The sequence below is a fragment of the Arvicola amphibius genome, chromosome 3 (genome assembly GCF_903992535.2).
Source record: "Arvicola amphibius chromosome 3, mArvAmp1.2, whole genome shotgun sequence".
NCBI lineage: Eukaryota > Metazoa > Chordata > Mammalia > Rodentia > Cricetidae > Arvicola > Arvicola amphibius.
In genome coordinates, this window is record NC_052049.1 from 91,837,884 (window position 1) to 91,852,112 (window position 14,229).

Below are 14,229 nucleotides of genomic sequence, written 5' to 3' on the forward strand. Positions count from 1 at the left end.
GACTTCTAAATCTGATTTATCACAATTGTGTGTGCGTGCATGTGTGTGTGTGGGGGGGGGGTTGTTTTTGTCCTTTAGATACGTCTCAGTTAAGAGTAATTCATTTCAGGACAACCAATGTTTTTGTAGCATTAAGAAACCTCATAGAACACAAATATCTTTGAGTTATTTTCAGCCTTAATTGACAATTCAAATGAGTAGACATTTCACCAAAACCCAAATACTTCTGTTGAAACTATGGTCTCACTGTAGAGCCAGCTGCTGTAGAAGACAGAGGAAACAGACATAAACATGGTTCTGTCCTGCTTGAGCTCTCAGCCCTGTTCGAAACAAACTGTGTTCCTGTGAGTAAGTGCAGTAATGAAGCCAGAGGGTTTGAAGTTTTTCTGCCCTGATGGCCTGGCTCAGGGGCTCAGACCTGAGGCTGAAAGCCTTTGGGAATTGACTCACTGGTGGCAAATGCGGTGTGTTTCTGCTCTCGGGTATCTCTAGACCTCTGACCCATCTGAGGGGTGCCTGAGGCTTTCCGTTTGCTGCATGGACACTTTGCTGTGTGTGGACAAGCTGGAGAAATCTGTAAAGCATCCCTCCTGCTACACAATGAGGCTATTTCCTTCCTTTGGGGAATGGCTGTAACTCACAGGAGGTGCGATTTCTGAATGATTGTTCTTTTCATCTCCCTGGATCCAGGCCAGGCTGTGAGGAGAGCGTTTGATGTGTCAGCAGTGGGCTTGTGACAGCTTTGACCACTTATGTGATGATGAAAGGCCAAACTTTTATAAAAATGGGAAAATCGGGAAAGGAGATGGTATTCTTCCATCTGGGCTCGTTCTCTCTCTCTCTCTCTCTCTCTCTCTCTCTTTCTCTCTCTCTCTGATGTTTAAAATGTTCTACCTGGGTGGTCCTCAGGGTCTCTTCATTGGTTTGATTGTTTACATATCAGTGGTTCAAAAGAGCCAGAGCATCCATGCTTGCTGGCAGAGGGGACAGACTCTCAGACCCCCTTCTAACACAGCCCCACCCATGTGCCTAGTGTCATCCTTGAGATAGAGCACTTGTCCCTCAGCATCTGCTTCTGTACAACAAAGAGTCAGGTCAGTGCTAGAAAAGGTGTTTGGATCCTAAAACTGTCTTCCTCCTCCTATTTGTAGGGCGTGTTGTTAGAAATATTATCTGATCTTGGTCCTATGGGGTGGCCTTATCTTCCCACGTCTATTCAGACATATGATTATCCAAAATCACTTGGCATTTCCACAAATGAAACTTGATATATTCATAATTTCTGTGTCTCTGTGAGTAGAAAATTTGAGTTTGGGCAAGAATGGGAATTTCTGAATCTTCCTCTTTAAAGCAAAGACATAAAACAAAAGCACAAAAACAATACCCATAAACTTTTGTAATGGTAATATACAATGGCAAAATTGAATCCAAGAACACATCAGAAAAATCATCTACCATGATCAAGTCAGCTTCATCCCAGAGATGGTTCATGGTTCAACATATGAAAATCTGTCAACATAATATATATATATATATATATATATATATATATATATATATATATATAATAAAAACCACATGATCATCTCTTTAGAGGCTTAAAAAGCCTTTGACAAAATACAACACCCCTTCATGATAAAAGTCTTGGAAAGCAGGGATACAAGGAACACACCTAAACATAATAAAGGCAATATATAGCAAGCCAACAGCCAACATCAAACTAAATGGAGAGAAACTCCCAGAGATCCTACTGAAATCAGGAACAAGACAAGGTTGTCCACTCTCTCCATATCTATTCAATATAGTTCTTGAGGTCCTAGCTAGAGCAATAAGACACCAAAGGGAGATCAAGTAGATACAAATCGGAAAAGAAGAACTCAAACTCTCACTATTTGCTGATGATATGATAGTTTACATAAGCGACCCCAAAAATTCTACCAAGGAACTTCTACAACTCATAAACACTTTCAGTAATGTAGCAGGATACAAGATTAACTGAAAAAAATCACTATCCCTTCTGTACACAGATGATAAATGGGGATTGACCACCTCTTACAAAGGTCTATAATGAAGGAGGGTTTGGGGCAGAGTCAGGATGTGATGACAGACACAGAGGTCCAGCAGTGGCAAATTGGAAGATGCTACACTAACGGCTTTGAGGATGATTGAAGAGGCCATGAGCCAAGGAAATGGGGCCACCTCTAGAAGCTAAGATATGACAAAGGAAGCATTCTCCAGTGTTTTAAAAACAAATACAGCCTCGAAATTAGCTCTGTGAATCTGATTCCTGACCTCTGACCTTAAAAGTTATAAAATGACACATATATGGTGTTTTAAGTCACCCTATTTGTGTGGTTATTTGCTAGAGAAGCAATAGGAAGATATAATAATAATAATAATAATAATAATAATAATAATAATAATAATAAATAAAACAGCATTTATATCAGACTTAGAAGCATTCATGGGAAAAACAGAAAGAATTAATTTCAGGATGGCTCCCTATATAGAGCTTTGGCACGTGGCTCTTTGAATATCAGTGAGTACAGAATCAGATTTGATTCATGTCAGTCCAGCAGGCCTCCCTCAGGGCTCATTATTGCTGAAGGTTTTTATAAGACAAAATATGTATCTTGGTGGAGTTTTGCTGACATGTGACTAACTGTGTGTAAAATCAAAGTTGAATTTTATTTTATCACTCGTAAACAGAAACTCACATGGAGCCCCGATGCTCAGGCCAAAGCTCCCAAGGCTTGCACAGAAGATAGCAAGGAAGCCTCGGCACACACTCTCCCAAGGCTCCATGGTGCTCACCTCTAGCACCTCCCATGCCTCTTGATATCTTCCTTCCCATGTGTGGAAGTGGCTTGGACCTGATTCTTCCTTCAATGAATACTACTCTACTCGGAACACACATCCTAAACAATGTTAGAAGACATGGTGTGTGTTCATATGTGTAAGTGCTTGCCAGTGAGGCATTTTGCATGAGCCATTGTCTTGGACTGAATCCTCAAGTCCATGTGCAAAAAAATCCACGGTCCTGGATGTGAGGAAATATTGATCTAGTTCTGCTGTTCTCATCAAGACATGATTCCAAGGCCCCAGGAAGTGCATGGTGAGAGACTTTTGATTGTTATAGCCAGGAGTGCTGCAGTGTGTCTGCTATAATAGAGGACATCCCTCACCTCAAATGTCCATGGGTCAAAGTCTGAGGCACTGCTACCGATTGGGTGAGTCTGACACATGCATCCGAATTATTAAACTGCAGTGACAAGCCTGCAGAGATTCCATTGTGGTGTGCATATATAAACATATAAGGGTGTTTTAGTCAATAGTGTGGTGCATATATGATAGTTGTCTTTGAGATTATATCAGCCAGTGATGTTGCAAGTCACGTTAATTCAAAATCACTCCATCAAGGTTGCACAATGACTGAATTGCCCAATGATGCCCAGTGATACATCCCTTGGAGAGTATCAGTCCCATTAAGCACCGTTGACTGTATGTGTGCAAGTATGTGTGTGTGTGTGTGTGTGTGTGTGTGTGTGTGTGTGTGTGTGTGATTTTCCATTTCTTTTTCTCTATATACTTAGAACAGGATGGAGACAACCAGAGTAACTTGTCCATTTGCTTAGTGCCCCACCAGCATGCTCAACCTTAAATCAGTACAAGGCAGAACTCTCTAGTGTCCAGGAGCCCAGAGTATGCATGGGGATTTGAGTGGGAAGACAATCCTTTAGTGTCTGGGACATAAGTATAACTTAGACAAAGTAGAAGTGCCTGGGCATTGCAGCAACATTCTGAAAATGAACACTTCAGTATTCTTTTTCAGAAGTTGCAAGGGTGCTTCTGACCCACATCCTAGACTAGAAGCCCATGTTCTAAGGGGGAGCCGTCTTAGGCCTTCAGATATGAGCACGGTATATCCTCATGGCTGGATCCAAAGCTAAGAAAGAAAAAAGCAGATATGGGGCCTGCAGTAGTGAGGATGAATGGCAAATACTATCACTCTCCTCAGAGAAAAGGAGGAACTTCAGATTTCTTCACCAGTCACAAGTTGTTTCAGATGTAAAAGAGCAGTGTGGGGGTGGGGGGAGGGGCAGAAAACAGGGTGGAGAAAGCCCTGGAATTAAATAAAGTGTGTACATGACTTGGACTTTTGTCCTCATAACAGAATGTCAGTTAAACATTTCATCTAAGTCATTTCTAATAGATACAAAGCTATGACCAGGGGTACATAAGACAGAGTTCAAGGGAGAAGAAGCCCCGTTCAGTTGCTTTGACAGCCTCTCCCAGCTGGGAAACTGGACTGCAAGTTTTAGGATCAGATGGTTGTAGGATAGAATTCACATTTCATTCCTATCTTGTGTTTTTTGGGTGGCAAGTTTCCCCAAGTGCATTAAGTTCAGTTGCCCAGTTTTTACTGTGGGGCACAGGCAGCTCGCCCATGCCTTTGTTAGGGTGCTAACAGTGCCAGTCATGGGGCCTCGCACAACCTGGTCTTGCCATCACTGCCTAGTGTGTGTGTGTGTGTGTGTGTGTGTGTGTGTGTGTGCTCTCTTTCCTGTACTCTCTATCTCTGCTCCCCCAACCCAGAAGTCCAATACCTACACCGTTCTCCACTGGTCTGTTTGTTGTTACTATTGTCGAAAACGAATAGAATAACCCGAACACCAAGACCTTTCCTTTGGGAAGTGTTGTGCTTTGAAGTGTTCTGAAATTAAGTTCTAGAACAAAGAGAAACGTGGCTAAGAAAATCCATTTCTCTCTGTGCAGTGTCTTGATCCCCTTTATCTCTCAGGGCAGTTGCTTTGTTTGCTAATCGGCTTTGAGCCATTGACTGTGATGGTGTAAGATTTAGGGACCCCCACATGAATCTTTTCTGTTCAGGATCTATTTCTTCGCTGGCCTCTCAGCTGCTCCCCTCTCTCTTCCCACTATTTTAGCACCAGCCCTATTCTTTTCAAAGAACTGGTTATAGGGAAAAATCTCTCTAGATGTGGGAGAGCATTGCTGATTCATTGTAACAACTCAGCAATGAGTCAACTACAATACATCACATCCTGGGGAGATTTTTAAAAGCTGTTTAGCAAGCCTGCTCGCAGTTTCTAGTCAGGCAGCCAGGCTCTGCATCCCAATCGAGGGAGCAATGCCACGTCATATGCTACAGGATAGGTTCCAGTCCCAATTCTCTGGACCCTTGGGGTTTTCAGAGGCATCCCACATGCACATGTCTGTGGTTTTCTCATCTTGCATTCATCACCAAATTCAGCTTCGAAGACAGATTTTTTATTATGCAGCAAAATTGCTGCTGCAGGGTAAACTTTGACACAAAGCAATTGTGTTCTTGACTCAATCATCTAAACCAAGTAAAAAAGCCTAGGAAATAGACCTGAGATAGGTTTCAGGTCCTTGTCTACAAGTGGCTGATGTCAGAGAAGTACTTGACTATGCAGTTGTAACAAACGGCTGACTGTAGAGAACAAGCTTGTTTCTCTCAAGGAAAGGTAGATGGTGAGGGTCAGAACACAGAGGGACTCCTGTCCTTTGTGACTAGCTCATAACACCAGGCTTTCAATTGCTTGGAAGGAATTGTGTCACAGATCTACATCTTGAGGTTGAATATTGATCTTGGCTGTGTTAGCATCCACAGGCATTTAGTTAGCAACTAGGACCTGTAGTCAGTCAAATGAGAATATACAAACCCAAGGAGATTCAAAGGTAAGTGGACACAGGCTACCTCCAGATCTACCAGTTCATCGTTAACGCTCTACAGCTAACAGTTTCCGGAATCTAGAGCCCACATTCTACCTCTCAATGAACAACTTTTGGATGGGGTTTTCCTCAAACTTTCACTCTTCTTTAGGACATTAGGAGCACAGAACTGGTGCCGCCTCCAAGAAAACATTACATGGAGGCAAAACTCTGTTACCTCGTAAGATGAAGCTTTTATATTTGCACCCAAAATTATATGAGCCCCCAATATAGAAGAATAAATGATAAAACAGAAGATATGGAAAAGAAGGCATTCCTGAGAAATGAAGGTTCCAGAAGGCTCCACGGGGAGAAGAGGCTTAATTTTTGTTCTTGGCTGACACAGGATTACAACAGAGGTTGATGATGGCATCAGGCCTACAGATGTTTTATGTTCTTTCCACTGATTAGAAATGAGTCATGTGACCAGGCCTATCTGCATGGAAGTCTGGAAATGTTTGTTGAGAGACTAAGGAGGCAGTTTCAGTGGACATGCGGCTCCTACATGGCCTTTGAGTTTGAGTAGGTTGAACTTCCTGCTACACACAGTGTTGAGTCATCCTCAGACTTAGCAAAGACAAGAATGTGCTAATTGGTAATGAAAGTTCCACAAAAGTACTGACTCTTTTGTTATTTTCATAGTTACATTCCAATCATATGTATGGTAGTCTCAAACAAATATGTAATAAAACAATGGAATGATGGGTAGGTGTCAGAGAGGAGTCCTTTATGTGTGATCTTTCTATGGTGGATGAGTGGAAGAGAGTCATATCAGGGCAGCCACATTGAAAGTGCTTGTGTAGGTTTGGTAGAGCCTGAGGTAGACCAGTTGCCCTAGAATATGTTCGTTTTTAGAAATGCTTACTTCTGACATTTTAACCCAGTTAGTGTATAGCTTAGCCACAGGTTGTAGTTCAATCAGAATATCCTCTGAGCTGAAACGTTAGAAGCAGGTTGTGAGCTGCAACTGTGTTCCTAACAAGGGCCAGCCCTTTCTTTGGAGGCATTAACTAGAATCAGCCTGGGGACTTGGGCTGTTCTGTAAGACTGCAACCCAAACAAAATAAAACTTGACTAAGCCAGCAAACCCAGACTGAAGTTCAAGTTACTTTAACAGACCCTAGGGAAACACAAAGTGCAGTTGTATTAGCTATGCAAAATTTGCTCTTTGACCTTGCAGCAAGGAAAGTTACCGGTGCACACATAGCCTTCTGCCAGCACTGCAAAGTGTTGGACACATTAACTTTTAGAAATTATGCAGTATTTTAAAACTTCTAATTTTAAAATATACTTTAAAAATAGATGCCGATCCAACAAGAACAGAGGATATCAATGAAGACTGTGTTGTCGTGCACCTAAGAGAGGCCTGCACACAGACAGCCTTGTACGGCCAGCAACTTAGAGCTTAAGAAAATGCTCACAGATGAATTCCATAGAAATCAAAATCAAGGGTCAGCATCGTCTTGTGTTCCCTCTGCGTGTGACCTCCAGGTCTTATGCATAAGCTGGGCCGTGTCAGCGGCTTGCCCAGACTCCTGTTACCCACCCCTGAAGTCTGATGACAGATCTCTACCTTCAGGCTTATGCAGAGTTGAGTGAGAACTCTCAGGACAACCCATGATTCTTGGGAGATTTTTTAATGATTCTTGATCTGGAAATAATATAAAAACAGGAGAGTGCTTTGTGATTTTTTTTGCATGTTTTGTATTGGTTTAGGGAACAATCCAACATTAAAAAGACTTAAAAATAACAAATCTTTATGAAGACTTAACATGGCCTCTTTTCTTTTTAAATTCTTCCCCACCAAAAAAAAATAAACTGTAATAATAAAAGTGACTAGAACAATTAGGGAATGCAGAAACAAAGGACAGGGTAGACTGGGCTAGGGAGAGGTGACTGCCAAGAGGATCCCCACAGCCAAGGCTAGTAATTTCTGCTGCTCATCCAGACAGGGCTGGGGGGGGGGGTGAGAGGAAATGACTACAGTTTGGGCTTTCCTTCTTTGGGCCAGGGCTCCTTGGGCCTGTTTCTCACTGACCAAGGCCTCTTGAGCTATGAACTCTCCATCTGAGGTAATGGGGAGTCGTAAGTCCTTTGGCATTTTTGCAGCTCAAATCCCAGAGAACCTAGTCTTGGGAAGCAGAGAAAGTCCTGAGTCGATGCCCGGGGCATGGTCATGCCAGGGACCCCAGAGCCTCAGACCCACTGAGGAATGGCTAAGTGCCACCCCTGCCCCATCTCATGGAGGGTGAGGGTGGGATTGAGGCTCATAAGGAAATGGCAAAGTCTTCCCTTCTGGTTTGTATGCGGGTGCTGATAGTATGTGCAGAAAATGTCCATTGTAGTTTTCTGTCCCAGAATATTTATGGTCTGAAGACTGCTCCCCTACAGAGGCTGTTCCTGCTGAGACTGGCAAAACCTGCCCCTCGATCCAGCTGTAAAACAGAAACCCTTCCTCCTTGTTTACTCGTGTGTGATAACGCATCTCCCTGTCCAGCTATACGCAACAATCCTGCCTTCCTGTTCAACTATTCATAGTAAACATGAGGCGTTTGTACTGCCTCGCATTTCCTCCAGCTGAAAGTGCAGACTTTTCTGCCTCACTGTGTTTACCTGTCCACCTTTTCTTCACTTCCTCATCTCCCAGTCAGATCAGTCTCTGGACGCCTGCAAGGACTTGGTACCAGTTCAGGATAATCCCATTTGTCTGGTGATCTACTTACCAAATTTACCTACTTCTGAAAAACAAGACTTCATACATAAAGTTTATTATATAGCGACCTGTATGGGATTGGGATGGTCTTTGTGCCAGCCTTGATGATTTGTTAGATGTGAACTAACTGGGAAACATTTTTAGTTTTTCTTCTTCCAGCTTTCTGAATATACAGTTACAGCTCACTGAGACACCATTGTCAAGAGTGAGGTGGGGTGGAGTCTACATCTCTGCCTTCCAAGGGAACACAGAGACCAATAGGCAGAGACATGGGGAGGCCGCTGGGGCAAGAGAATGAGAAAGAATATTGGGGATAAAAGGTTCTTAGGGTTAGTAGGAGGAAATGCAAACCATATTCAAAGTCTTCAAATTTCCTACTGTGGGCCTCCTAGGATCTTCCAGCTCTTCCCGTATCAGCCATTACAGCCTTATAGCTAGTGAACCAGATTTTTTTCAGGTTCAACAGGTGGCGAGATGGTCCTATGGCACATAGGCATCCACAGCACCCACCTTCAGCAGGTGCGCTGCCTTCTCTGGTTGAACCATCAGTGGGGCACCCTCCAACTTCTGCAAGTCAGCTTCACTGAGGGTGAAGCCTTAATGTAGGGAGATGTCTGCAGAAAGACGAGGAAGATGGGAATAGAGAGATCAAAAATGTCTCGGCAAATGGGAGCACTTTGCTTGGATAGGAAATGGGTGACAAGGGACAGTGGCCATTAGAACCGTCCCCTCATCCTGGATTCACTTGGATTGCTGGCCTGTGTCTGTTGGTGTCTTTGTTTTAACTGTCTTCATTTTAAAACTGTGTTCATATCCTAGGACATCTGAGATGGTTGGTTACTTTAGCCTACTCCAAAGCTAGGTTTGAGAAACGAAATGGTAAAAAAGGTAGTGGGTGTTGGGAGGAATGTTGTCTGCAACCAGATAGCTGCAGGTGATCTTTTCGTAGCTTTTGGAGTCTGTAGGGCCTCCAGGGAAGATGAAAGAAACACTTGTGGGGAAACCCTGTCTACCACTCAGAGGGAGCTGATCAGCCAGTGTGATGCTGAAGAAAGGCCTTGTGTTTGCTCTGGACATCTTAGTTGTGTATAGTCTATGTGCACTGACTTTTCTAAATATGCTTTTTCTCTCTCTCTTTTCTCAGGGAGGCAGGACACAGTGCGTGAGAGAAGTCTGCCCCATTCTCTCTTGTCCCCAGCACCTTAGTCACACACCCCCAGGACAGTGCTGCCCCAAATGCTTGGGTGAGTGACAATTTCCAGGTCAAAGAACAATGTGATTCCTTCTCGAAGTTTCTGCTGAGTATGTATGTTTGTTGCTTCATGGCCTAGTAGAGACAACTGCTCTTTCTGTGTGAGGAGGCGTTGGCTCTTACCTGAGAGCTGCTCAGAGGCTGCCCGCCTCTTGGCTTCCATTGTTTCTGGAGCCTGGCATCCAGCTCCAACCTGGTTAATATTCAGTGGGGTAAAGATGGTGCTGAAGAAAGAGTCTACAGGTAGATGTGTGACTGTTAGGAACACGTACTAAAGGCGTTTGGAAGCAAATATATGTAGACTAATGTACCCTGAGAGCTGAAAGCCCTCAGGATGCCCGAAGCGAGAAGCTTGCAATGAACAGCAATTGACCCTTTATTGGAAGAAAGTATCTGTTATCCCATTGAGCCTTTACTACAGACCAGGCTCTGCATACAGGTTATATGATTTTTCTCAATGAATCTTCTTGGGAAATTGTGGAATAAGAATGGGCCTCCCGTATGTCATACCAGCATTGTTAGTAGTTTTAACCCTGGAAGTAGTTTTAACACTAAAAGAAGGTATTCCACTGTTCTGCAGAGGTCCTAAAGGAGCGCTGGTGGTGTGACCTGCTGGTTGTCTCTCTGGATCTCTCTATGTTTTGTTACTGTTTTGGGTATCCATTCGTCACCTCCAGCAATCTTCACATCCTTTGGAACAATTGAACCAGGGCTAGTATGGCACATTTCACTGAAGGCTCACGGCCACTAAAGGGCTTATTTTACAGAGATGTGGAATGGATATCCTAAGACAGAATACTAAGCTTCCTAGGTGATGGAAGGTCTTAATTGTTTTGTCTCTGAGAGATTTTCACCGAGCGTCTCTTTGGTTAGGTTTCAGCTCCTGTCAGCTCCACCCATACGGTTTTGGGGGCCCTCCCCTTTCTTTCAGAGTTTGTTTCCTCTGACTCAGTTGACTTTGGTTCCCCTACACAGATTATCACACCTTCAGCTTAGCTTCTCTTTACCACCAAACGGCCCAGTAGAGGCATTGGTGCCCAACTGTTTCCTCCTCTCTCAGGGATTCTACTGCTACTTCATCTAGCGACGTTTGCCATTCTATTTCATGTACAGACATACTTGTAAGCAGATATGGAATAATTAGAAGACCAGGAGAGAATTGTTAGGTGCACTGGGTTAAAGACATTTTCGTGTACTTGTGCTTTGTTTGTTTCCAATCCAAGTACGTCACCCCAAATTGAAACCAGTGTAGTTAGACGTTGCCAAGCCAAGGGAATGGCGGAACCTGTGCCATCTCAAGGGGAGTCCCTCAAGGAGGAAGTGGTGATTTGTCGAGGCCTTGCAGATAAACAATGATGTTAAAACTTTGAAGCAAACGCTGTGGGTGTGCTATGTCCATTAGAAGTTTCTCATAGGAGCCGTGGCGATTGTGTTTAGTACACATTTTACTGGCCATGTGTTTTACAGGTAGACCACATAAAGAACAGTAAGTTTTGGGAAACTTAAAGATCACAACCCCGCCAAATGAGACCTTTTTCTTCTTTGGGCTAAACCACAGTGGAATGGTGTGGAAATGGCTTCCATCAAGCTGTCCACTCAGCCTCTGAACCACTCCCTAGAATGTTTTGTGTTGGCCCGTGATGACTTTGGGATTAAAGTGAGATTTTGTGTTCTTTTGTGGTGGAAAGAAACATGTATGTACAACAACAAAAGAAAAAAAAAAAAGCAGACACAGGGAAAGTGCTTGATGAAGACCAAGTGACATTCAGCTTCTGACTGAATGGATATTGATCTCCTCTTAGATTTTTCTTTTGAGCAGGATGCCTACATGTGGAACACTGCCACCACTTGGCTTGTAGAATTTCCTTCCCTGCCTTGCTCATTTTCAATGGAGCATCTCATCAAAGATCAGGATACACAGAGCAGTACCCAAGACACCTCTCCAGATGGCATAGCCCAACATAATACTGACATTACATCACCATTAACAGTGCTAATAGTTATCATCTGCCATCTGCTAGAAGTTCAAATAAGAGACAGGCACTTCATAAAGATATATAGCCATAGTTCTTTGCAGTTTTCTGAGGGCTGGTTTAAGCCAGTGGTCACATCTAACTCAGGAAAGAAGTGTTGTAGTGTCTGTTTGTTCAGGAATCAATCAATAGATCAGTCAATTCATAGGCCCATCTGTCGTCTATCCATCTACGCACCATGTATACAATATCTGTTTATACAGCAGTATTGAATAGAGTAATAATAGAATAAGCAGAGGGCTGTGCAATGACTGAAAAGGACCATGTATTCTGAGATGGGAGGGCCTCTGGGGAGGAAATGTAGACTCCAGCCATGACGAAGAGGTATTATAATTTATGAGCAAGCTTCCATAGAGACACTGAAATTTTATTCATTTTTGAGACAGATTCTTGCCATTATAGTCCAGACTAGCAACTGAATTTGTGTTCACACTTCCTCTGCCTCCTAAGTGCTTGAACTGTGAGCATGTATCGTCATGCCCGGCTCTACATAGAGCCCTGTATATATTTTTGTTTTTATTAGTTATTTGAGAATTTTGTGCAGTGTTTTTTGATCATATTTCCCCCACCCTCTGCAACTCTTCCCAGATCAACTCCCACCTTGGCCATCCACTCAACTTTGTGTCCTTAAAAAAAATATTCAAGATGCGTTTGTACTGTGTAAATATTCTTGGGTGTGTGGTCTTATCAGAGGTTACACTCTTAGAGAAAACTGATTCTGTTCCCAGCAACTAACAATTCCCAGTAGCTCCTCATTCTTGGGGTGGGTTTTCATGCCCAGGGTCCCTCTCCATGCTGGGATTTGGTTTAGCTTTGGCCTGCACAGGTCTTGTGTATGTAATAACAAACTTCTGTGGATTCATATGGACAGTTTCCTGCTATGGCAGAAGATACTGTTTCCCCATAGTCATTCATCACCTCTGGTTCTTTTGCCACCTTTTCTTCTATGGGCCCTTAGCCTTTGGAGAAGGGGGTGCAGTATATATGTTTCATTTAGAGTTGAACACTACAGTCTCCTATTTTCTGTGCCTTGGCCTGTTGAGGGTCTCTGTCACTATCTGCTGCAGACAGAAGTTCTCTGATGAGAGGTGACAGATGCGTTAATCTATGGGCATAATGATTAGTCATCAGAAGTCTACTTAATGCTAGGTGCTTTCAACAAAATAACAATAGTGGATTCTCTTCCAGGGTATGTGACATTCTAGCCTTGCGATTTTGACCTGATAATGGTGCCAGATATGGGTTTCATCTTATGGAGTGTGACTAAAGTTGAATCAGAGAACACTTAGTTACTTTAATGATGCTCATGACTCTATTGCTCCAGTAGGACTGTCTTGCCAGGCCGGTCATTGATGTAGATTTACAGTTGGGTACGATTAATGATTAGTTTTCTTCTCTAGTGGTGTGGATAGCATTGTCTAGTACCATGAAACCTGGCAAGTAGGAATGAAGCATCCAAGTTAGTACTAGCTTAATTGGTTCATAGTACATGAGTCAAGGATGTGGTGTCAACATAGTCCTCAAGTTCTAGAGGCCAACCAAGAGCACTGGCAATAGACTGTACTGCTCGTGGGGGTAGGTAGGTCTATGAGACCTCACCACTCAACAACCCCACAATAAGTAACCTAGTCTCGTTAGTTAGTCTTTGGTTTTTAATAGAGTTTTGTCCTGTTATAGGATAACTCCATTCTCTCCCCTGCCCCTGTCTCTCTTTATCTTTCTCTTTCTCTGCTCCCTTCTCTCTTTTTCCTGTGTGTGTATACAGAAGTAGACTTCCATCTGAATTTTTAAAAAAATACTTTAATGCTATTTATTCCTCCCCATATTAATTGCCGTCCCCTCCACCACCCCAAGTTAGCCCTTCCCATTCCATTATTCCCTGTTAATACTTTTTATATCACTGTGTCCTGTTTTAGAAAGACACCTTCCCCGCCATGGCTCCTTAGTAATTTTCTTAACTCTGTGGCTATTCCAAATGAGATACAAGTATCTGAAGACTCAAAACTAACATTTGTATATGAGAGACACAATGCGCCCTTTGTCTGTCTGGGTCTGGGTTATTTCACTGGGAATGATAGCTTCCATTATCATCTATTTACTAGCAAATTTCATTTTTAACAGCTGCATATTGCTCCATTATATAAATATGCCACATTTTCCTTATCTGTTCATTAGTTGATGGGCATCTACCTGTCTCCATTGCATGGCTGTTATGAATAGAACACAATGAACATGGATGAGCAGGTGTTAGCATGTCTGTGTATTAGGACATGGAGGCCTTTGTGGATATACTCAAGTGGTATAGCTGATCATGTGATACATCTATTTCATTATTTGAGGAACAGCCACACTTATTTCCATACAGCTGAACCAAATTGTAGTGTGAAGCGGCGGGGCTGCGTCCTGCCACCCGGCTGCCGGCTAACTTTACACCCGAAATAATTACACGGAAACTGTATTCTTTTAAAACACTGCCT

At 43.0% G+C, this 14,229-nt stretch overlaps 1 protein-coding gene across 1 annotated transcript in view; it reads left to right on the plus strand.

Annotated features, from left to right (window-relative positions):
• Positions 1-14,229, plus strand: part of Bmper (BMP binding endothelial regulator) — a 252,979-nt gene that overhangs the window by 125,985 nt on the left and 112,765 nt on the right. The window contains exon 7 of the mRNA XM_038322939.1: positions 9,612-9,711. Within this exon, the coding sequence (XP_038178867.1) occupies positions 9,612-9,711 (100 nt within the window). The remainder of the gene's footprint in view (positions 1-9,611; positions 9,712-14,229) is intronic.